This window comes from Pipistrellus hanaki, assembly GCF_964339955.1.
Source record: "Pipistrellus hanaki genome assembly, chromosome: 13".
Classification (NCBI taxonomy): Eukaryota; Metazoa; Chordata; class Mammalia; order Chiroptera; family Vespertilionidae; genus Pipistrellus; species Pipistrellus hanaki.
Window position 1 is genome coordinate 21,546,512 of NC_140515.1, and position 24,448 is coordinate 21,570,959.

The following is a 24,448-nucleotide window of genomic DNA, read 5'->3' on the forward strand; positions in this document are numbered from 1 at the left end:
TAACAACTATAGTCAACTTCCCAAGTGAGAAACTTGAGATGCTGAGGATGAGAGTTCTTGAACAAGAATGAGAAGCAAGTCCACAAAACATCTACAGATTGATGGACCTGCCACACAGCAAGACTTGGTTTCATGAGGTCATTGGTGGTGTGAGGTTCTCTGGGAACCTCTGAACTCCCACACATGCACTTTGCAAACTTTCTAAATCACAGGCTCCATTTGTCTCTGGCTTAATGAGATCTCTTGCTTCAGAGAAAAGAAATGGAGCAAACTTATTAATGGCCTCAGGAATACCATCCCAGGTCCACTCCAGCTCTGGAAAAACACCAGTTTGAAGAGTTAAGGGCCATGGCTCTCTGGAGACACAGGACAGAGCAGTGATGTTAGGGAACCTGGGTCCTGGGTTCGGCAAGCCCTACACACTGTCCATCTGGGTGTCTTTGGAAGCACAGGAAAATATGATCCAACCGAGTGGCACCAGCCTGCCTATTCCTGGCGTGGGGCTCAGTGCAGACACACAGAGGTCTCCCAAAATGCACACAAACAAATGGGCACTGATTTTCTGACAGACAGGGACAGACAGGAATTCTTCTGCAGAGCTGCGTGCCGAACAGTTGAGCTCCCTGAAGCTACTTGTCAGGGAAGAGCGGTCCTCCCTCTGGCTGCCCCCCAGCAGCCACACCACGTCCAGAGTTCCTAATTGACTCACCAGGGTGGGAGAGGGTGCCAGGATGGTGGACAGAAGCCAAGAAGCCCGAGGAACAAAGGGTTATGAAAGGGCCAACAGGCAGGTGAACACACCTGCTGGGGTCCCCGTGGTGGAACAAAGAGGCAAAGTATCAACAGGCCTGGGTTGGCCTGAACGTCACTTCAATTAGTGGTAGGATCAGGACATTAAATAAGCTTCCCTTTTAACTTCCTGCCTCAGTGTCTCTATCTCTCTGGGCCCCACAGAGGAACCCCTCCAACTTACTGATTGGTGAGCTGCTCGGCCCCAACAAACAGGTTGATCCGTGAGAGGCCAGTGCGAGTGCCAAGGAAGGCGACCTCCACGCCCTTGTCAGAATTCCTGAAACAGAGCAGCAGGGATCAGGAGTCCTTCCGGATGGTAAACAGATAACCACCTTTGCATTTTAAGACTCATGGACCCTTTTATGAACTAGTACTTTCGCAACCTGAAATTGGAAAAAGAAATTATAGAAACGCACATACCAGCACAGGATGCAAACTCTAATCACATGTTTCCCTGCGCTTGTATAAACGTTTTCATCCTAATTCTTGCAAGAAATCTAAGAACTCCATGACAACAAAAGCATCATGAGAAAATGCGTCCCCAAAGCTAAATAAGCACACCTTTTCTTTTCTTTTTCTTTTTTAAATTTTCTTTTTTCTTTCTTTCTTTTTTTTTTTAAAATATATTTTTATTGGTTTTGTACAGAGAGGAAGGGAGAGAAATAGAGAATTAGAAACATCGATGAGAGAGAGTCATCGATCAGCTGCCTCTTGCACACCCCCTACTGGGGATATGCCTGCAACCAAGGTATATGCCCTTGACCGGAATCGAACCCGTGTCCCTTCAGTCCCCAAGCCGATGCTCTATCCATTGAGCCAAACCAGTTTCGGCTCACCTTGTGACTTTTACCAGAGCAGGGGCCTTATCCTCACCTCCTGCACCAGAGAGATGACTAAAGAAATGTCCTCTTCAAATAGCCCTGCAGGTGCCATTCATAGGACCCCGAAGAATGGCCTTAGCAAGAGAAGTCATGTGAAAAGTCACTGAACATTTATTTTTCAACTTTCAAGTTTATTTTTATGTTTGAACAAGTTCTTGAGGGTATTTGCAATGCATACTCCTTTTGAAAAAACACACAAATGGTTTCCTCAGCCAAGGCATACATTTATTTTCAATAAAAGTAAAAGGAGAACACTGATTATTGATTTTATATTCCTGCCCTAGATGCTAATAACAATTGGATTGGAAGCTTTATCCATGTCATCTGCAGTATATGATCATTTGGTTACTTGATCTTCGATGGTAGCCAAAGTGGTCAATACTACTTTTAAGTATTTAAGAGTGAATAAAAAGCAACACAATGCACTTGTTTCTGCTCGTAGCCAATACGGAATTGGAGAGCCAGGCTGCCCGATCAGTTACAGATGTGGACTGCAAAGCAAACTACCATTTTGGAAATCTTTAGCATGTGTGAGGAGTGAATCAGCAGTCTCTGCACAGGATTCTGAGTTTCAGGGAAGCCTAAAGAAACATTTCCATATCCACTAGAGCAGTGGTTCTCAACCTTTCTAATGCCGCAGCCCTTTAATACAGTTCCTCACGTCGTGGTGACCCCCAACGGTAACATTATTTTTGTTGCTACTTCATAACTGTAATTTTGCTACTGTTATGAATCGTAATGTAAATATCTGTGTTTTCCAATGGTCTTAGGTTGACCCTGCTAGCAATCCACAGGTTGAGAACCGCTAGCAGGGTCGCCTAAGACCATCGGAAAACACAGATATTTACATTACGATTCATTAACAGTAGAAAATTACAGTTATGAAGTAGCAACGAAAATAATGTTATCGTTGGGGGTCACCACAACGTGAGGAGCTGTATTAAAGGGCATTAGAAAGGTTGAGAACCACTGCACTAGAGGATGCAATCCCAGGAAGGGCTGTTACGCTCTCCAATGTTTCCGGGAACAACCCATGTAGGAAATCATTCCAAAAACACCCCAAATCTAATGAGAATGGCCATCTTTCTTTGGCCTTCAGGCTCATGTAAAAAATCAGCTACCTCACATCTCCACTTAGGAGACTTTTAGTCAGTGCAATCTTAAAATGTCTAGAAATGAACTCTGGTCAATCTAGTCCCAAACCTGGTCTGTGTTGTTTCCTGTCCTAGGAAGTGGCACTGAGCTACTCATGTCATACACTTGAGAATGATTCTTGACAGTTCAGCTGCCCCCCCCCCCCAGCCCCCAAGTGCTGGGGGCCTTACTTCTGAAGCATGCCACCTGGACACCTTCTCCCTGTGCCTGCTGCCACTGCCCAGTCTGAGTGGCAAATCCCTGGGAATGCTGTGGAACCTCTATTGTTCTTATTCCATTACCATCCATTCTCCACCCAGCAGTAAAGGGATCTTTAAAAATACAAATCTCATCATGCCCTTATGAAAACCCTTCAATGATTTTCCAATACTCTGAGGATAACAATCCAAAACCTTTAACTTGACTCCCAAGGTCCTGAACTACCTGACCCTTTTCAACCTCATCTCGAGGTGTGTTCCAACTGACCTTCTGTTCACCTTTTTTAAATCCCTCAATGCATCAAGTGCTTTCTTACCTCAGGGCCTTTGCACATGCTGGTCTAATTCCCTTGAATGCTCCCCAAGCAAGCTAGTGCCTGCTCAGAGAAGCCTTTCCTGTCTTCCATCTCTACTCTAGGTCTTGTTACAATTTATTTTTTCTTCAATGGTTATCACAGTTCTTCATGATATAGCACACACTATATACCACAGGTATCATGATGGCAAGGATCGTGTTTAATGGAGTAACCACCATTTACCAGCACCTGGCCTCATCCCTGACATATGATATAGTCATCAATATTTGATGAATGAATGAATGACTGGAAATGAGAACAGAATGAATAATGAACAGGCTAGAAGAGGATATATAGAAGGAAAGACAAAAGAAAGGGAGAAAAAAAAAAGGGAGAGCAGAAAAGGAGAGAGAACTCAATAAAGTACGATGTGAAGATATCAGAAAAAGAAATTATTTCCTTATTATTTTTAATCTTTAAACACCTACTTAAAATAGTAGCAATAATAATAATAATAATTAATAATAATAATAATAATAATAATAATAATAATAAAAATAAACTGCTGAGGCAGTTCTCACCATAGTCTTTGACAACAATTCCCCTTGCTGGCTCCCGTCCCCCAACATCCTCCACTTTGGGAGTAGAGCCACAGGGTTACATCTGACACCCTAATGAAGCAAAGTCCTACTTCCTGTCCCGCTCACCAGCAAACCTGGCCTGAATCCCAACTCCCCAGCCTGCGAAGCAGAGGCAGCCACAGCAGGGCAGGAAGCACAATGCTCCTTCTGCCCCCCGCCCCCTCGGAAGTGTCACCCTACCTCCGCATACTGAATTTCATGTAATGTTCAAACTCAAACAAATTACATGTCAAACCCAGTAGCTTGCCATCCAAGCCCCAGCCGCTAATCTGCTCTAGCTCTTGTGGTTTGGAGCTTTGGGGAAAATTAAAGAACTTTAACACCAAGCTTCTCAAACAGTTTAGTTCTTAAACTATAACCATATTTCGGACTGTTTGTGGGGAAATGGCCTTGAAAGGGGGACACGTGCAACCACTTACTCAGATTTGTTGAGGGCAAGGCTGGTCCAATAGGCTTCAATGGGAGCGCTCACCACAGCATCGAAAAGGACCTCCTGGATCAGTTCTTTATCACCTGTCGGGAGGGGCAGGCCTGAGAAGATGTCTCTGGTCGGGTCCCAAACTGGAGCGCAAGAAGCACCCAGCAGCTCATTTTGCAGTATCTGCAGGTCACTTTCTCACATAGTGTGCTGCTTTATATACTAACCTCCTATCAGCAGAAACTATGAAATAGTCTGACCCCTGACTTGCCAGCGACCCAGAAGCCCCCTAAGTGTTTGGGTGAGACAATAGTAAATGGAGAGTCTTGGGAACCTCACACTTCTGTGTTCTGTGCTCTTTCTCCATCCCCCCCTCCCCCGCCCCACCTAGTAGTTCATAGACCCCAGGCGAACCATGGGGTGTGGAGACCAGAAGCCAGCAGTCCTTGGAGAGTTTATTCTTTTCATCCCATTTCTGTCCCCTGTCAAAGCCTGTGGGTCTTCATGGCCCTGATTTCAGTCAGTTGCAAGAAGGGAGAGGGATATGATAACCTTCTAACTCCTGGGACTCTGTTTTGTGATTCTTTTCATTAACCCCCTCTCCCCCTTCATTTTAGAGGGGGAGATAAGTCCCTATGCAAAGGGACTCTCGGCAGAGTTCCCGGGAAAAGACTAAGGAATCAGGGGGATATCCCAAGTCCAGCAGAGGCATCCTAGAGCCCTCCAATCACTCCACAACAGGGACGACTCATTATCACATAAAGCAGGTGAGTCTCATGTAGGCTGGGGGGAGAACAAGGTGGAGCTTGAGGTGTGGTCTGGCTAGAAGGGGTCAATGTGGGGAGAGGGAATGGGACATATATAATATTTTCAACAATAAAATTTTTTTAAAATTTCAAAAGTAAAAATAAGTAAACCCATCACCAAAGATGGATAGAAAAACAAACAAACAAAACAAACTAAAAAATTGTCATGCAGTGGAATATTATATAGTAATTCAAACAAATGAATAGGAGCTAAATAAGCAACACAAATGCATCTCAAAATCACAATGAGTGACAACACGAGTTGTGGAATAATGCATATAATATTACACAATATATAATATGTATAGTATACCATCTACATAGATTTTAAAGAAAAGAAACATGGAAAAATATATAGGGTGTCCCAAAAATGTATACAAAAACTTTGACTAGTTATAAAGCCAGTGTTTATTAAAATGTATTTCATTTTCAAAATTGAGCTATCAGCTGTTCAAGTGTGTACACATTTTTGCAACAATCTTATATTTTAACATAGAAAATAATGTTTCATATTTTGGAGTTCTTTGAAACAATTTATTTTCATATAATTATTTATTAGTTATTGCATTATTTTCCACTCAAACAACTGTAAACCTATTCCTGCCCCACCCTGTATATAGTTATGGCATAAAATGTATGGGAAAGATGAACAATACAGGATGGAAATTCTCTCTGGGAAAGAAATAGGACAGGACGGGGTACTCGGGCTTCAACATTATCTGTTATGATTTATTCCTTAAAAATGTGCAGAAAGAAAGTATGGCAAAATATTGACTTGTAATGTAAATGGTATTAAAATCTAATTTATATACTTTTTAAAATATGTCCTGCAAAAAGTCAAAGTAAAAAAAAAAAAATGGGCTCCTAGGATGTCCATCTGATCCGTTCTCTATCAGAGCATACCCAGAAAAGTTAACCCATTCCATGAAGATGTGGTTTAGGGTCTCCTTACACCTCCCATGGCTGCTGTGCTTATTCTATAAGACAACACATGTAAGGGACATTTCACATCACTGCATAAGTGATATCTGTTAAGGGTCAGGGCAGGGGCCATGCTCAACCTGGACGAGTCTCCCACTGCCCAGTCTGTAGCCACTGCAACTAAGAGTTCAAGAAACATCGATCAGTTGGTCAAGTCTCAGAGGGAAGGAGTAAGGGGTAGAGATCAACCAAGGGACTTGTATGCATGCATATAGGCCTAACCAATGGATACAGACAACAGGGGGGTGAGGGCATAATGTCAGGGATAAAGACACATATGTAATAACTTAATCAATAAAGAAATTAAAAAAAAAAAAGATCTGATCTTGTACTTGGTGAGCGCCAGGCCTGCTGCTGCTCTCCCTTCCCCTCCCTCTGCGCGAGTTGGCTGCCATTTCTGACTCACTGAGCTCCCTTTGAGGGCACCTGGTGAGAGGAGAGGAGCAGCGCATACCCCGACAAGAGACGGCATGTCAGTGTGGCAATCCCTCGCTGGAGAGAATCAGGAGACCTAGATTATGACCTTGAATAAGACAAGTCCTATTTCCAACCTTGTTTTACCATTTATAAAATAAAAGAGCTGGATGAGCAGATATACTGTATACTAAACCCTTCCCAGTTGTACCATTTTCCTCTTGTTCAGGTATTTGACTAAATGGTTTGGTATGGGGATAAATCCGGTGTAAAGGGTTAATCTGGGATTGGGAATTCTGCATGACTTTCCATAACCCACACTCCTTCTCTTGTTCCTGCAGGAAGCAGACATTTGGCTGGATTTAATGTGACTGATAGTCTCTGCCAAAGCAAAGTTCCCCTGGAAAACTGAAGCGACCGATGGTTTTGCGTTCACTCCTCACCACCACCGCCACATGCACACACCGAGTTTGGAAGCACACTCACATTGGAGCAGAGGTTCTTTGCCTTTGAGGTAGAGCTTAATCGCTTCTAACTGAGACAGATGGCGGTGCTCTGGGTGCAGATCCGTGTTGCAGTAGGACCTACAAACATGACATGGCCCAGACGAGAGCGTGTAAATAGTCACAGCATCACATTCCTTTGCCTTTAAAACAGGACAACTGAGCACGAGAGTATAGAACATTTGAGAACAAAGCAGGCACCAAATACCAGTACTGATGAAGGATTTTAATTCTTACCATTCGTCTGCCAAGGACACATCGGGGTGTTCTAAGTCATGCAGGCCTGGAGGTCAAGGAGAAGACGTTAATGAGTAAATGCCATCTATGTGGGGCACTGATCCTCCTCATCCTCTCATGTGCTTCAAATGTCCTTGGGCGGGGCTCTGGGGTGATTAAGGGTAGACATCAACCCCAAAGATATCTGCCTCAGAAAAGGGACTCTCATCAAAGGAAACAAATTATTTTCCAGGAAAACTTATTCCTCTCTCAGCCACCACCTTCCACAGCTGTGTATCCCAGGAAAGCCTCAACTCCTTGCAGAAAAATGATGCACCAGTGAGTCGTGGGAGAGGAGCTTAGCGTGATGGTGGAAACACTGCCTTTGGATCCCCATGCAGCCTGAGCTGGGGACTGAGCCAGGCCACTTAACTCCTGTGTCACTTTAGCAGGTTACCTTACTTTTCCAAATGTTCTCTCTTCATGTGCAAAGCAGGAATAATGATAACAGTCCCTAACTGATGGGTGGTTGTTAGGGTGAAATTACAAGTTGAATGATATGAAATTGCCAATACTCAACTGACCAGCAAACATGGCTTGTTGTTACAGAATCCTAAGTAAAAATGAGTCATCGGTCTGGAAAGGTAACTAAGAGAACAGGGGCTAACAGAGAACTTGGGAATTTTCACAGAATGGTCCAGAACATCCCAACTCTGTGAAATCAGTCTCTTTCCTTGTGTGTTCATGAGACTTGATTTCAGTGCGTCATTAGCAGTAACCATACTTCTGATTGATGACCTCAGGGACTCCAATAGTGCCAATAGCCTGTTTTAAAATGTCAGACTTTCTCAAATGACCAGCACTGTCTCACTGCACCAAGGATTCAAATTTTCTCTTCAAATACAAATGTGTAAAATACAGAAAAATACTAGACCGATCAACACACACCCCTGCTTGATTTTCAGGAAGTAGGGGATACATTTGATAGAATATCATTGTTTATTATCCAAGTGACGAAATCCTGGCTCCAGCACCTACTGGTTGAATGATCTTGGGAATGCCACTTCAACTCTGAGTTTTACCAGCCAGAAGACACAGGTGAACATGCCTAACAGACTCCAGGAGATGATTAAATGGGATAGTAATTGGTTCCTAGGACAATTCTTCCCTTCATTTCATATGTTCACTAGTGAAGTGCTATTCCAGGCCCTAAGAATATAGCAGTGAACAAAACAAAAATCACTTTTCTTCTGATATTTACCTTCCAGTGGCAGGAAAGAGATAAGTAAATAAAATTAAAATACAAAGAGTATTAGTTAGTGGTGAGGTCTATGAAGAAAAAGAGATAATGTAACAAGGGTAGGGAGAAACAAGAGCTAGTAAGAGTTGAGAAAGTTTCAGTTATAGCCATGGACTGTCAGGGAATTCTTCACTGAGAAAATAACTTTTAAGCAAAATCCTGAAGGAGATGAGGGAAAGCCAGGTAGATACCTAGAGAGAGTGCTCCTGGCAGAAGAAATTATGAGTGCGAAGGACCTTATGTGGGATCTTGCCTTCCTGGAATATGGGGTTAATGATGCCAATTCTATCTATTTCTTTCTAGTTTCTCTTCTCATTGGCTTTGATCCACAGAGCCCTCTCTGGCTATATTTCAAAGGACATGAAATATACATGAAACCCTGAAAGAAAGATCTTTTTTATTTACTGCTTCCTCTTGGAGTTCCTAGGGCACCAAATAAATTGAACAGTTTTCTAAATCTCCCACCTCTTATTTTGGTCCTCCTGACATAATTACACCTACTGGTGACTGCTAATGCTGACAATGAGATAGTCTCTAATTTACTGAACAATCATTATGTACAGTAGATATTAAAGATGCAGAGAAGGTGTCAAGGAGATTCATAAGAGGAGCAATTTCAGCAGGTAGTACTACAGTCCATGGCTTCAACCTCAGTAGTGACTCTTTACATTTGGAGCAAAGTTTATGTGTTCACCATCTTTGTAATATCTGGCATTTTCAAAACACATTAAACATGCTTACATTATCTGGGGAAGCATTCCTTATGGAGGATCCTACAGAAGTGAGGTTGTCCTCCCAGGATTCTTCCTTCTCTGAGAAGGAAACAGCATACCAATCGTGCCTTGGCCCTTAGTAATGACAAGAGCCTCTCCTAGTTAGCCCGAAAGGAAGCAGATTTCTCAGGCTCTGTAACTCAGCACAGGTGGCAGGACTGCAAGCCCTTTTATTCACAGAGGACCAACAGAGAGAGGAAGATCCGACCTCATTTTTGTGGATAACCAGACACTTTCCCCCTTGCTGAGGATTCAAACCAATTCCTTGCATGGTGGTTACAGTTAGTTCTGAAAATATCTCTACCTGACTCTCAGCTTAACAGCTGTGGGACATACAGAGAAAAGATAGTGACTAAAAATATCATCCAAAAGATCTTGCAAAACAACTTGCAGACCATGTATTGAGGATTTGACTAGTAGGGGTGTCGAACTCAATCCGAGAAGGGGCCAAAATCTAAAATCCAGCCTAAATCGCTGGCCGAATGCTTTACTGAACAGTCATAAACTGACAATGTCATAAACTGACAGCGGAGTGCAGTGATGACAGCGCGGTGCGGGCCACATTGCAAGGCCTGGCGGGCTGGATTTGGCGAGGGCCTTGTGTTTGACACATGTGGACTAAGGTAATGGACCCAGGAGAAGCCAATAATCTACTCATAATCTCTCCAATTTTTCTGACCATGAGCAATTTCTTCAGCTTGTCTTCAGATGGCTTAGATATGTATTTTCTGGCTTCATAGGCAGTGATATCCACAGAGCTACACATGGCTCATGGAGTCAGAAAATTCTAAAATTAAAAAAAATAATAATTTTGGAGAATACATCCTATTGAGTATTTTGTCCAAGTCACAAAGTTGCCCGTTTTCTCTTGCATGTCTCTGGGAAGATTGGGCCTGCTCTGTGGGCACGCTCTGAGTTCTGATCAAGCCACCATGACTTCTCTTCCCTCTCCTTCCTATTCCTTGAGATGACATGATTGCTTGGGAGATAAAAACCAGTACCTGTGAAACACTGCACGGAGAATCAGCAGTAAACCAGAAGACTGTCTATAACTAGCATCTCAGGGACAACCAATCTCATGCTTCATTCTCAGCTACATCTGAGCCACAAGGTGGTCCAGCTGCTGGAAGTTCTTCTCATTTATTCGTAACCAGCTTTAATTAAAACCCGATTTGAAACAGACCTTCTGCCCTTGGCCATACCCCCTGGGGACACCCACACAAAGCACTGGTTTGGCAGCCCAACTCCTTCTGAGTGGAGATGCAAAGCTGAACACCCAGGATGGGCAAGCGCTTCACTCAAGGCCACCACTTTGGGAGTGAAGCCCTTCAGAGGCTAGCCCACCCCTCCCTGTGAGCTGCTGAATCTGAAAGGTAACTTCTCTGAGCTATCAGATTGTGGGGAGATGAAAAGGACAGTAAGGGTGTGACAACTATTTTAGTCTTAAAGAGCTATAACAACTGCTACCCATTACTAGGAGTGTACAGTGCTTTCTGAAGACCAGAGGACCTGGGAATCTGAAAGGGCCACTTAAGCCTTCTGACCTGTGGAAATCATTGAAATAAGCACAGTTCCCTTTGAACCCTTTGGGCCCGGGCTGCCATGAAACACAAGTGACATTTGTGGCTCAAATGTGTAGGAGACCAAGGCTTGCATATTTTTGTTTTCATTTTTTTTCTTGGCTTGAGTTTTTACACTAATTTATATTTTTCTTGGGACTGATTTTTATGGGTGAGAAGCATATAGTTAGAGGGTGATTCCTATGCGTGGCCTCCACCACTCTGTGGATTGAAGTAGAATATAAATAAATAAAGTCACAAGGAAGGCCCCACTGGTTGGGGTTCCCACCATTCGAAATCAGTGTAGGAAAGCAGGTGACACCAAGTGGCAATTAGTTGAGTCAAATCTCCACGGATTGGCCAGAGTGTTGGACAGACCCCCAAGTTCTTCAGTGAACCCACAGCAGGCGCCCGGGCTTCCTTCCCACAGTAAGGACAAGACTGAGCACCGTGGCATCTTACCTTCTTCGATGGTTACATTCCCTCGGAAGAAATACTTCCCATGGCCCCTGGAGAGCGCCACACCTAGGCTGTGCAGAGAAACAAAGCAGACCTTGAGACCCATGGCATCGACTGGAATAGACTTGTGGGCTAACTTCTTATTTTCCATTTTCACATTGCCATTTCATGTTCTGTAAACAATTTTTCCAACAGTTTATTTTCAAAACCCCACTGATTATAGTTGGTGTTGGTTTTTCTTAGGTTCAATCAGCTGCTTCAAAGTACATCTTTTGATTGGAAGTGCCCGCAGCAATTGGTGGCTCTCGCATGTTTACAAAGAGTGTGGCAAGCTGCGCAGCCCCCTCGCAAGCCCTTTTCTTGGACACCCTCAAAAGGGTCACTGGCCCTGCTCTTCACTACCACCTTACGCACCCCTGCATTCAGCCAGAGGCAGGCCTCTCTAGACCTTAGAGTTTGGGACTAGGGCAAATTAATCCCTTCCCAAGGGCAAAAAGGAAAACTTCTACCACCACTTGAGTGTAGCCACAAGGACTGTCCTGTGGGCTTCTTTGCTCTACTCTCTCGCTAGCCTAACAGCATTATCACACCCTCACGGGCCTGATGTAAGTTACTTTCTGCATTTGTCTAAAGTAAGAGACCATGCTTTGAAAACATCGTCTCCTCATTTGGCAAACACCCTTAGGAGCCTAGTGTTCCCTGGGCTGCTCTGGTTCCAATGGAACCTACTCATGATCCCCGCCTGGCCTTATGTGACAGCAATCCATCACTTAGTTTTCAGATTAATCTAAAGCCAGTAAATTCTTTCTCTCCTTAGCCCTGCGAGGCAACCATTCGGGAACAGGAAGCAGCCCCAATGAAATCACTTTTGACGTCAGAATGCCACGTACGCATCTGGAAGCAGGCAGGAGGCAAAGCCATTTCCCAGGACTGTTACAAAGAGAAATCACAGGGTTCAAAGGTGGACAAGCACAGAAGGACAGTTCAGAGAAATTAAAATGGAAGTACAGCATGTGGTGATGGGTATGCTACCTCCAGGTTTGAAGGATTCTTCTTTTTTTTTTTTTTTTTAATTTTGGGTCATGGAAATAAAAGGTGGAATGAAACTCACTAGGCAGCACGTCAGATGGGAAAAGACCCTGGTAACCCTCGGAACTTGTCTCTCCCCGCTTAGCTGGGACCCCCAAAGGTTACTGGCTGGATAATGAGATGCAAAAGCCAAGACACTCGAGTGAGTGGCCCTGCGTGAGCCTGAACCATCTCCCCCCTCCTGGAAACCAAAAACCAAAGCAGCCTGGCAGAGGCCCTTCCTCACTCGCTCCAGCCTTTGGGCAGGGTGCCTGGTTATCTTCAGATGATGAGCTCTGAGAGTGCCAGCAGGTTTTGTACAAACACAACTGATGGGTCTGATGGAATGTCCATGTATTATGGTCAGCTCTACCTGAAAGGAGTACCCTTGATGTCTGTATAATAGTAGTCATTTGTCATCACCAAAACCCGTTTCTAGATTGAAAAAAAAAAAGGTCGTAGAGAAAAGAAAACATGGTTAGTCTGCGGGGTGACGTTTTCAGAAATAAATAAAAATAAATGGACACACTGTGATCAGGTTAACAGTACTACATGAATCTTGTTTGAGATAAGTAAAGACAAGAGAAAAATGATCTCGGCGAAAGATATTTATTCCAGATAGAGGCTTTCAAAAGCTAATTTTTCACAGCGGTTTGTTTTAAATTAAGCGGCAAGAATGTTTGAGAAAAAATGTACCCCTTTGTCCACTGTCTTCTTCACCTCCATGGAGAACTTCCCTGTCTTTCGATTCACCATGGCATTTCGCAACTAAAACGATAAAAGGAAACAGTATTAGCGGTCCCCTGGGTTACCAGGCCTGGGGACACCTCGCACCCTCCAGCTCAGCGGCACAAGGGAGGCCGGTGCAGAGCAGAGGCAAGAGGGATCTGGGCTGCTTCCTGCCACATTGTGGCTGCTTCCCTGGCAAGTCTGCATGTGGCACTCAGACCTCGGAAACAGGGCCTCTGCAGAATCAACACCCAATGGCTGTTGGTCCAGGGGAGAGAGGCTAACGGCAATAAATAAATAAAGGACTCTTAACTTCCATGTGGGGTGCTGGGGTAAACATCAGGCAACACCGGCAGAAAAGCCTACGCAATGTTGAGGAGTCCAAGGACAAACCCCCAAAACCCTCAAGGGGCAAGGCTATGTCCGGGGATAGTTCCATTCCCCCAAAAGGGGCATCGGTTTGTCATGGAGAAATAACTTTGCAAAATGTGCATTAAAGGAGTTTTCCTATACAGTAGTTTCAAACACACACACATACACACACACACACACACACATACATGAGAGGCCAACCTCTTGGAAGCCAGGGATTAGCTTTTCATAGTATGAATCATCACCAAATGCTCTCGGAGAAATCAGGGCCAATTAATGGCTTCGCTGACACTGACAGGCAGGGAGCCGGGCGACCTTCTATCTGATTTCTGGAGGTCCCCTCGGAGCAGGGAGCCTGGCTCCCTCCCCCGCCCCTGGCTGACCTCTCCTAATCACGAGTGGCCCTTCCGTGAGTTCAGAGAAGGACAGCAGACACAGTGATGAAAGATGTGCCGTCACGGGCACCAATGAGAGACGACAGGGAAGGCCGTTTAGTGGAACAGGAGCAGATGCTGACGTGCCACGGCCTGTCAGGAAAGGCTCCTTCCCTGCCCTGTGCTGGGTTTTCTTTCTGGTTTGCTTTTTGCATCCTTGCCCCACTTTTCTTCGTCGAGAAGCCTGAATAAGATCTAGACGACAGAAAACTGCAACACTTGCAGGCAACCTCAGTTTGATTCAGGGTGTCTAGAACCGGGTTCATGCATTCCCATCCTCTGTGAGACTGGGCAAAAGCATAATTTTTATCTGGAGGCATGCATAAAATAAAACATATATATGAATAGATATAGTTTTTTTTACTCTAGATATTTTTGAACAACACATAATGGGCATTTCTGGAAATATTTTCCCATTTTAACTTTTGTGGTTTTGGATGGGGAGAGCTGGTCCTCGTTAAGTCTACTTTCTAACTTTTAAGAACGGCTCCATTTATCTTTAACGTGGTTTTCATTTTTCCTCTTTCTGGTGCCTGCCTAAAGCCATTTGGGACCTTCCCCCCTCACATTCCCCAGGCAAGACAGAGATTAGGTAAGTGTCCCCACCCGCCATGCTCCCCACCCTCCTGCCTCCCCACCCCGCCTCCCTGTAGCACAGAGCGGTGGGCAGGGGCCTGGGGGATCCTGGGTTGGGTCACAGGCGCTTTCTGGAGGCAAATGCTTAGATGATTAGTCTGGTCTTCCCCTTTTGTTCAATACAAATGAAAGTAGGTTATACTTGCTGAACACTGCCCTGTGGGGCAGGATAGCACGGTAGCGAAGGGATGGACCCTGGAACAGGCTTTGTGATCCTAGACCCATCAACTATCCCGCTGTGCCTCAGTTTCCTTTTTTCAAAATGGAATTAGTGCCAGCACCCATCTCACAGAGGTTTAGGGAGGGTTAGAGGAGTTAATATTGACGAGAGCGCTTGGTACCCCATTGGCATTCAGTCAACGTTGGCTGCCCTCCATTGACACCAGCAGCATCTTCCTGATCACCCCCTCACTTCCTTTACCGTCAGACCCCTCTCCATCGCATCATGAATCAGAGTGCTTGGCACCGATGCCCGTGCTGTAAACCAGTGTTTTCAGCCTTTCTTGGTGGTGAGCCATGTGGGAACTACAGCTTCCCTGACGCAGCCTGCTGTCTCCTGGCCTTACAGATCCCCCATTGCTGCTCCCTGCTGCTCAGGAACAACCTAAGGAGTTCGGTGACCACCCCCTCATTCCTTAGGTTGAGAAATGCTGTTCATAGCCACCTCCGGGTTGGCGCCGTCTGAAAAGAGCCAGCCACGGGAAAGAGAAGTAACGCAGGACGTCACGGCTCACGTGCCAGGCTTTACCATGACACACACTACTGTCCTGTGACCTCGCAGTGGCTCTGGTTCCTGACTTCATTCATCCCGCCGGAAATGTTCATAAGTGAGGACTTCCAGACCCCCAGGGGTCCTGCCAGGTGCTGTCTAAACCATGTAGCAGGCTTAGGAGGCTTGGGTGATATGGCAGACACTGAGCTCTTACTATGTGCCAGGCACAGGTTTTAAGAGACTCAGAATCATCTCTTAAGGGGTGATTATTCTCCCTGCTTTCCAGGTGGGGAAACCGAGGCACGGCATTATGACATTCACCACAGCCACACAGGCTCCCTGCCCCCTGAACCCATGCTGTTACTTCTGCTTTTCAAATCAGGAGAGAAAGCATTTGGACAAATTTAAAGCATTAATAGAAAAGTTGTGTAGTATTAATAGAAAAATAATTTACTGCTATTTCTGGCCATTTTTTTTTTTAATCAAAGGAAATGTTTTACACATTGACCATCCAGTAAGCTGAGGGCTGGTCCCAGCAGGCTCTCCCACAGGCTGAGGCCCTGCGGCCTGGGGCTGGCGGGAAGCTGGTTTTCCGTCTTCACTGCCAGAGGACGGAGGGGGCTGGTGCTTTTCAATAGGCGGAACAGTGACAGTACAGCCCTGTGCGGCTGGAGCACAGCAATGTCACTTTTCCAGCCTGGGGGAGTGAGGCTGCAGAAGGGGACTGACACCCCAGTGCTATGGTAAGTCAGGGGTATACCAGCCCCAGGGTCTGGGTTCCAAGGTGGTACCCAAAGAGGAGGCGAAAGAGGAGGGGAGTGACAGTGCTATCAGTCCCCACCCAGCAGGAAGGGCATGGTCAGCAGTGCTGCCCTGAGTGTCTGATTTCCCTGGACCCACCACCATCTAGATTACAGCAGGAGCAACTAAAGCAATGAAGATGGCATGGTGAGGGAAGCCTCCAAAGGAGTTGGGGTGTGCTCCTCTCAGAGAGTTATGTAGCCGTCAAAAAGTCATCTGTGCAGCACCGCCAACATGGCTCAATGGTTAGGCATCAACCTCTGAACCAGGAGATCATGGTTCGATTCCTGGTCAGGGCACATGCTCGGGTTGCAGGCTCCATCTTCAGTGGGAGGCAGCCTACCAATGATTCTCTCTCACCACCGATGTTCTATCTCTCTCTTCCTTTCCTTCCTCTCTTAAATCAGTAAAAATATATTTTAAAAAGTCACATGTGCAGATGTTCAACTTGACATACAGTCAAAGAAAGGCAAAGTAAAATATCAATGATAATATACTTCATGTTTCCCTATCCGAGAGCCAGCATTTGCTAGTGAGTCCATGCAGTGGGCATTAGAACAGCTCTCATCCCAGCATGGTCCATAGGATACAGGACATACCTCTGCAGGCTGAAAACAAGAATCTGGAACCACCCCCTGCCCTGGCCCGGCCTTATCAGAATCAGACGTGCTTCCGGAACCCCAGGTCTGTCTCTTTCACCTGCACCCCAAAGCTGAGGCAACTTTGCTGACCACTCAGCACCCACTTGACTAACAATGACTGGTGGCCACATTTCCAGTTCCACAGGGAGCCTACAGCTTTCCTCTGGTGTCAGAGCTCATTAAGGAAGCTCCCCCCAGAGTCCTGATCACCTCAGGTTTTGTGTTTAATTCTAGAAAGAGAACTCATTCTCCTAATTGGAGGTTCATCATCTGCATCAGAACAGGAGTCTGACCTTTGCGGATGCAGAGGAGGCAAAAGCTTCTGGCCCCAAAGGGAGTGAGCCTGGCCAAGGCAACAGCTTCAAGGGGAAGGAAGACAGTGGTTAAACTGGTCTGCTATTCCTGAGCCAGCCTTCAACCGGGAGGTGAAAACAGACTCGGGCACAGAGCACGAGTACGACACAATCCTCTCTCTCCTGCTTCAGCCTGGGCTCTGAGGCATGCTGTGCTGGTTTGGAGGCCCAAGGCTCAACCATGAGCTGAAGAGGTACAGGAATGGGTGTAAAGAACAAACTAAACAGCCAAAGGCCTCAGAGAAGAGGTCACTAGGGCTTTGGAAAGAAAGGTATCAGAGGAATCTTTCCATCAGCGTTATGCCAAGTAAGAAATTAGTTTGGGGGTGGAGGGGAGGTAGGGCTTACACTGAAACACAAGGGGTTTCAGCTGGACTCACACCACCAGCAGAACCAGATGGGGCCATACTCGCACCGCCACCGCAGCATTTGTTCAGCAGCTATGTGCCAGGCACACCCCATCTTTTTTGCACCCCTTAGGGAAGGATGACACACATAAGGCACTGATACAGGGTGTTTCCATGGACTCGGATTCAGGGGCTCCTTCTAAGTCATAATAACATGGTCAAAAGCATTGGGGCCAGATGCCTGGCGTGGAATCCACACTCAGTGCTCTTGGGCCATTACAGCAGCTCTGCCTCAGTTTCTTTAGCTGTAAAACGAGGAAGGCAATCACATCAACGTCTCAGGATTGTCATGGAGAATAAACAAGTTGGTCTGCACACAGCACTTAGCACAGCACTGGCCTGTAGAGTTTCTACTGATATCAGGTTTTTTCTGTTAATAGAAATAATCCTGCTCATGGTGGAAAGACTGGGAATGACTAAAAAATAATAAGAATAAGACAAGATTCTTTCAGAATCTCTGGGGATTTAAAGATACCACTTCCTTCTAAGAGGTGATCAGCACCGGGATTCAGTCTGAGCTCTGCATGTGTCAGGCTCACTTCCTGGCTCACCGTGCCCACCAGAGCAGTCCTACTCATCGTATCGTTGACATGGTGCCTGGCTCACCCTGGAGCCAGAAGTCTCACTCTCTCTTGTAAATGATTTCTGATCTTAAAATTTTTTTTAATGTTATTCAGTCTTATGTTGCATGTGTTTAAATAGTACATATAAATAAATAAATAAATAAATAAATAATAAATAGTATATGTGGCTCACACCTTTTTTGGAAGTACATAGGATCTGTGTTATAAATGTGGTTATTACATTCAACAAAAGCCTGGTTGCCCAGAGAAGGAGGCTGCCTCTTCCAAGAAGTTCTCTGCAGCCAGGCAGCCTAGCACTGCTTCTTCCTAAATGGCTTCTGATTGCCTGGTCTTAACCTAAAGCCCGCCTTTTGCTACTTCATGCAAACACCGATGGTAGGCACACGGGCGTATGGGACCTTGGTTAGATTTCACAAAGATGCTTGATGCGGATTCCAGAATTCTCCAATCAGTGGAGTGCAATTTTCTGGGAGAGAAATGGCAACTTGGACTTTTCCACTTGAGCATGTTGACAGTGAAGAAACTCACATTTCAAATGTACTGTCTCACAAGGTGACAAGACAAGACAAGAGACCCAAACCAAAGAGACAACCGAAAGCCCATCTGTGCAGAGCAAGAGACTGGACTTTCAGGGGATGCAGGAACTCTTTGGGTGGACTATCAGACCCAGTTGTGAGTTGGATAAAGGTGAAGGATACGCACAGGGATGGGAATCCGACGTTCTGCAGCTCCCGTGAGAAAGGAGGATGAGGCAAGGAAAGAAAGGCATATTCCAAACCATCCTTAGTAAAAGGAAATAGCACCTCACTGAAAACTCACTGGGACGCAGGTGATGACTAGGGTGAGCCATGTAATAAATTTCCTCAAGTCACAGACCAGGAGAATGATGCTTCCTGGACATGGGGCTCTGGAGGAAGAACCAGCATCATTAAGTCCACCCTCCACATTCATTAAAGTGGGAATGAGGAAGGGATGGGGAAGCATGTTGATAAGTTCATGCCTTCTAGGAGAGAAAACTTGAAGATCCAGTGAAGGCACAATGGACAGTTGAAGTGAAGGTGGAAAAGAAAGGAAACAATGGGAGGCATCATTTGGAGATTCCTGAGACAGTTTAGCCACTGTAAGTCCACAGGACAATGGCTGATGAGAAGGTCTCCTAAGGACTGATGATGATGACAATAACAGTGGCTGCCACTCATAGTGCTCCCCATGCCCACACTTGGGCACTTTCATTTATATGGCTCAACATATCAACACATTTACTATTCAAAACAGCTCTCTGAGGTAGTTACTATTATCACTAGACTCATTTAATGGGACAAAACTGAAGAACAAGAAACAAAATTGAGGTGCAGACAGGATCATTGCTGACCTCGGGGCCAGCAGCCAGCAAGCAGCAGATATCTGAACCCAGGCAGCGCTCCTCAGGACGGGACTAGTCTGATTCTTGGGATCACAGGTTGAAAAGAAACAACGTATACATTAGGTGCAGCACAATCCAAAGAACCTGACATGAATCCTGATGACAATGTGTAAGGACGAGAAAATGTAAAACTCTATCAGGCCACTGATCCCTTGTGTGTGTGCTAAAGAGTACAGATGAGGAAGTCACTTCTTATCAAACAACAAAATCATTTTGTCTGAACCTGGGTTTACAAAGACTTGGTACAGATGTAGAAGAAAATAGATTACATTATGAAACAGAAATGGTTTTGGCATTTTGTAAGCAAGAAAGAAAATCAGTGATTTATGCTAGATGAGGTGTCCAGGGAGTGAGAACGGGAGAAGAAAGCTACAGCGAGAGAACTACCAGGCCGGCCACATTTCTGGAAACATGAGAACCCAGCCTGGGGACCTCAATGGCTCCCCCAACAGCCCTCTGGAGAGCAAGACAGAGTGAGGGATGGGAACAATGCCAGCCCAATGGTGACACTTAAGAGAGGACCCTGACAAACCGGGGAGGATGCGGGCAGAAGAACATGGCCTTGGCAGAGAGGCAATAGGCGACAATGGGAAGAAGGTGAAGGGCAAGAATGTGGACAGACACACCAGGTACCTATGATTTAAATAAGGAGCATCCGCCTGCATTCACACGAAGGAAGCCATGTCTAACAAGTCTGACTTAATGAGGACGTATCACAAAGGCTGGCAGGGCTCAGCTGTGGGCCCAGGGAAGTTCTGGATGCAGTACCAGCATCTGAATCAGTATGGGAAATGGGCATGTGGCTTTTGCAATGGCCTGCAAAGGAGGAAACGCTGGTCCTGCCTAGGAAAGGGGGTGGCTCACCAAGCAGAAACATGAAATCCTGACAGGTGAACTCTGACCCTGACTTTGACCAGGGCAGAGTCCCTCACCCAGGCTCCCTGACAGGGATGGTCCCACCAAGTGCACTGAAGAGGCCTATGGATTCATCAGCTGCAGAAGGGACCAGAGCCCACCAGGTTGCAGATTGTGCAAAGCAGGCTGGTGGCTGGCCTGTCGGCACCAGTCTGACCAGCGGGAGAGTTATAAACTCCAAACTCAGTACAAGGGCCCATTGTCTCCGAGGCCCTCTGGTGGCCAGGTGGCCCCCTGGTAGGCCTCTTGCTGGCTCCTGGGGTAGCCTCCAGGTTCAGAAGTAGCTACAATGGAGCTCCCTCCTCACCAGGCTTGATAACAAATCACTTACCACATCGTCTCTGTCTTCCCACTCGACCTCGGAGAGGTCCACGCTACTGTAATTAGGTTTCCTTCGCTTTTTCCCTTCTTCGTACTAGCAAGGGGAAGAGACAAAAAGAGAAAACACTTCCATGAGATGACCAGCTGGGAACTTTTTTTTTTTTTTTAAATATATTTAATTTATTTTTTTTACAGAGAGGAAGGGAGGGGGATAAAGAGCTAGAAACATTAATGAGAGAGAAGCATCAACCAACTGCCTCTTACACACCACCTACTGGGGATGTGCCCGCAACCAAGGTACATGCCCTTGACCAGAATCGAACCTGGGACCTTTTAGTCCGCAGTCTGAGGCTCTATCCACTGAGCCAAACCGGTTTTGGCAGCTGTGCAACTTTTATCCTCCAGAGTCCCATTCTGAGGATGGGGACCATGAAAGGAGGGATGTCAATGACAGGCCCAGCCGGGTACCAGGCCTAGAAGCTTGAAAGGCAGGAAAGTTGAGGCCAGACATCTATGAACATTGGCTCTGAACTGGGAGAATATACAAGTCCACTCTTTGCTTGATAGGAATTTACCTAGTGAACCTCATGGCTCTAAATCACCAGGTGCAAATCAGAGTGTCCCCTCCTCAGAGGGCTTGTTGTGAGATGGGAGGGAGTCTTTCCTCCACAGCAAAGCTCTAAAACCACCTGTTTAAAACACAGGAAAGGGCATCTTACATATGGTACCAAACACCTAGCGTCATCCTTCTGTTTTATGCTTCTCCACTCTACCACCTATCTCAGTGTACTCCACAACCTTGGCTAGGCTACAAAAGCACCGATCTCCACAGGTGGGTTCAACATCCTAGTCAGATTGTGCAGACACACAGAAACTTCTTCCTGCCACCCCAGTGGCCCCGGCAGTCCCGAGCTCAGCACGCTGCCTCCCCCAGCCTGGATGTGGGTGTTGGGAATCGCTGCCAGATCTAAAGGCCATTCGGGCATTTCTCTGGAGAAGTGGGCATGTGGTTTCAGGATTTCCCTCCTAAATCACTGGCATTAGTCACCTCCAAGCACACCCTTTTATCAACTGGATGTTCCTGGTCTGGACACTCCTGTCTCTGGTCGTCAGTGTTGGCTGGTGGGCGTTTATAATGTGGGAAAGTCTGCCCTCTACTGCAGGCCTAGGAGAAGCGACCCCTGCACAGTAAGATGTGGCTAATGTCAGACTGGGGAAAATATATGTATGTAATCTTTTCTTGTTTGCCTTTCTCTCTAAATTGGCCACCTTTGGGTTTAATTGGTAAGATTCTAAGACTCTGAAACCACAAGTTACCATTTTGAACATGGGCTACTGTGGAGACTGAGGGCACATAAGACGTGATGGAGAAAAATCTCTGTCCAGGTGGAACCAGACAGATCCAACCTGGTCCTAGTGACATCTAAGGGAGAGAGACCAGACCAAGAGCCCCCGTGGGGCCCAGCAGGGTCAGGTGGTCCCCTATCCTCTTGCCTTCTTCATTTTGACTGCATTTCTGGAACCCCAAGACATCTCTGGAGATTGCCCACCCCCACATCCGGGAAGGCCACCTCGCCTCCAAGGGGAAGGGCCCTGACAAGCCCACCTCCCAGCCTTCCCACTCTGCCTGCAGGTTTCCGATCAACAGTGTTCACGGTGAGTGCTGTGACATCAGACCCGCTCCAGATGAAGAGGAGGGGCAGTGGTTCCCTCAGAAGCCGCTGTAAGTGATAGCAGACTCTCGGTTGGATCCTGTTACGGAAAGTCCGTGTATGCAGGGCAGCTCTGTGCTCAGGAGAGCCAGGCCAGCTGAGTGGAAGGAACAGGATGAGGGCAGGGAGCTGTTGCCTGAGTCTGAGAAGGGGTGATTGGGGACTCAAACATTCTTGGACCATTGTTACCTGTGCTAATGGCCAAAGTCCCATTTTAGTAAGAGCCATCATAGAGCCACCAGGCACTCCAGAAGTTCATGAAGCCCAGATTCCAACTGCTAAAGAAGGACCTTCACAATTTCTTGGGTAGCCTATTGCTAGATCTAAACTGTCTTTTTGGTGAAAGTACTTCCTTTAGTCGCTTCAAAATGCCCCTTTATTCAGTAATTCAACCTCCATTATTGGACATTCTTCCCCAAGGACTTGCTGCCAGTTTATCACCTTCTGCCTCTGGAAGGTCAAGTCCTTGACCATCATGCATATAGGAAAATGGGCTCTAACATGCTAAATAACATATCAAATGACAAGATAGATGAGATCATATAGCCAGAATGAGGGAGGCACCCCCATCTACCATAGCCCCAGACCAAAATGTCATGGCTAAACCTCCTGTTATTTCAACCACTGTTAAAGAAATCTTTAAAAAAACAAACAAACAAAAAAAAACCCCATAGTCCAGAGCACCAAATGCCCCCTCAGCCTCAGAAAAAGTATCCACCTGTCTTCATTAGAAGAGGGGAGCACAGTGGTCCTGCCCCTTATCGGGCATGTGACTGAGCAAGGTTCCAGCTGCTCCAAGCTCCCTTTTTCTCAATCACCAATGGGAAACATAAGAGCACCTCCACAGCCACGGGAGGATGAGAGGATTAAATAGAGGCTGTATGTGAAGTGGAGAACACATTTCCAGGCACAAAATAAACCTTTAATATGCATCTAGCATGATTCCTGAAAACCCTGGCCTTCTTGGTGAAGACATAGGCTCACTGTATGCAACTGGCTAATATTTCATTTCCATGAAATGAAGGAGACTTATGCAATAATTTTGCAGGTCACTGTTCTGCAAATCATAGACAGGTTCGAAAGATTTGTTGAAGAGGATAATGTCAGATAATCACACACATATGTCTTCACCTGGTGTGTATCTTTTTAAAAATATACTTTATTGATTTTTTTACAGAAAGGAAGGGGGAGGGATAGAGAGTTCGAAACATCGAAGAGAGAGAAACATTGATTAGCTGCCTCCTGCACACCCCCTACTGGGGATATGTGCGCAATCAAGGTACTGTACATGCCCTTGACCGGAATCGAACCTGGGACCCTGCAGTCCGTAGGCTAATGCTCTATCCACTGAGCAAACTGGTTAGGGTCTGGTGTGTATGTTTCACACCAAGTATTATATACCATGTTGGGACTCATACACTCCTGGTAGAAATATGGGTACTTGTGCTAAAGAACCTAAGTCCTTTTAGATGGCACCTGGCACAAGTGTAACTGCAGAGAACCCTGGATTTCTGACCATTCCTAACATGGCTTTTCTTCATTGTTTAAATAACCAGTCAAGAAATGCAGTACATTATATTCCTGATGTTCATGAAACTTGAAAAGATTAGAGTCAGGGGAAGTAAAACTTCCCAGCATAGGGATCAATGAGCCACCATAGTCCAACAAATCTCCATAACTGAATTCACTGAGAAACAGACAGGACTGAGGTCTTCCCCCATGAATCCCATTGTAGGAATGGCCCTCTGCAATGTGTCCTTAACCCGGCACAGGTAACAGGTCTGAACCACTTTCCATGTGCGTCTTTAGTAATGCATGAGCTCCTTTAGAATATAGTATGTAACCAGGTGATTAATATGGGTGAGAAAAGGAAAAGACAGTGGTCTGATGCACATATGAAACAGGTTGGGAATGATGAGTAAGTTCTAGCATAATTTGTCATTTCCCCC

At 45.9% G+C, this 24,448-nt stretch overlaps 1 protein-coding gene across 4 annotated transcripts in view; it reads right to left on the reverse strand.

Moving 5' to 3' along the window:
* Positions 1 to 24,448, reverse strand: part of CACNA2D3 (calcium voltage-gated channel auxiliary subunit alpha2delta 3) — a 781,459-nt gene that overhangs the window by 161,002 nt on the left and 596,009 nt on the right. For all 4 annotated transcript variants that reach the window (XR_014796705.1, XR_014796706.1, XR_014796707.1 and 1 more), the window contains 8 exons: positions 20,798 to 20,881; positions 13,156 to 13,227; positions 12,833 to 12,894; positions 11,395 to 11,462; positions 7,322 to 7,367; positions 7,068 to 7,165; positions 4,382 to 4,475; positions 974 to 1,069 (listed from right to left, as the gene is read on the reverse strand). Coding sequence is in view for 1 of the 4 variants with exons in the window: in XM_084903113.1 (XP_084759239.1) it covers positions 974 to 1,069; positions 4,382 to 4,475; positions 7,068 to 7,165; positions 7,322 to 7,367; positions 11,395 to 11,462; positions 12,833 to 12,894; positions 13,156 to 13,227; positions 20,798 to 20,881 (620 nt within the window). In the remaining 3 variants the exon portion in view is untranslated. The remainder of the gene's footprint in view (positions 1 to 973; positions 1,070 to 4,381; positions 4,476 to 7,067; positions 7,166 to 7,321; positions 7,368 to 11,394; positions 11,463 to 12,832; positions 12,895 to 13,155; positions 13,228 to 20,797; positions 20,882 to 24,448) is intronic.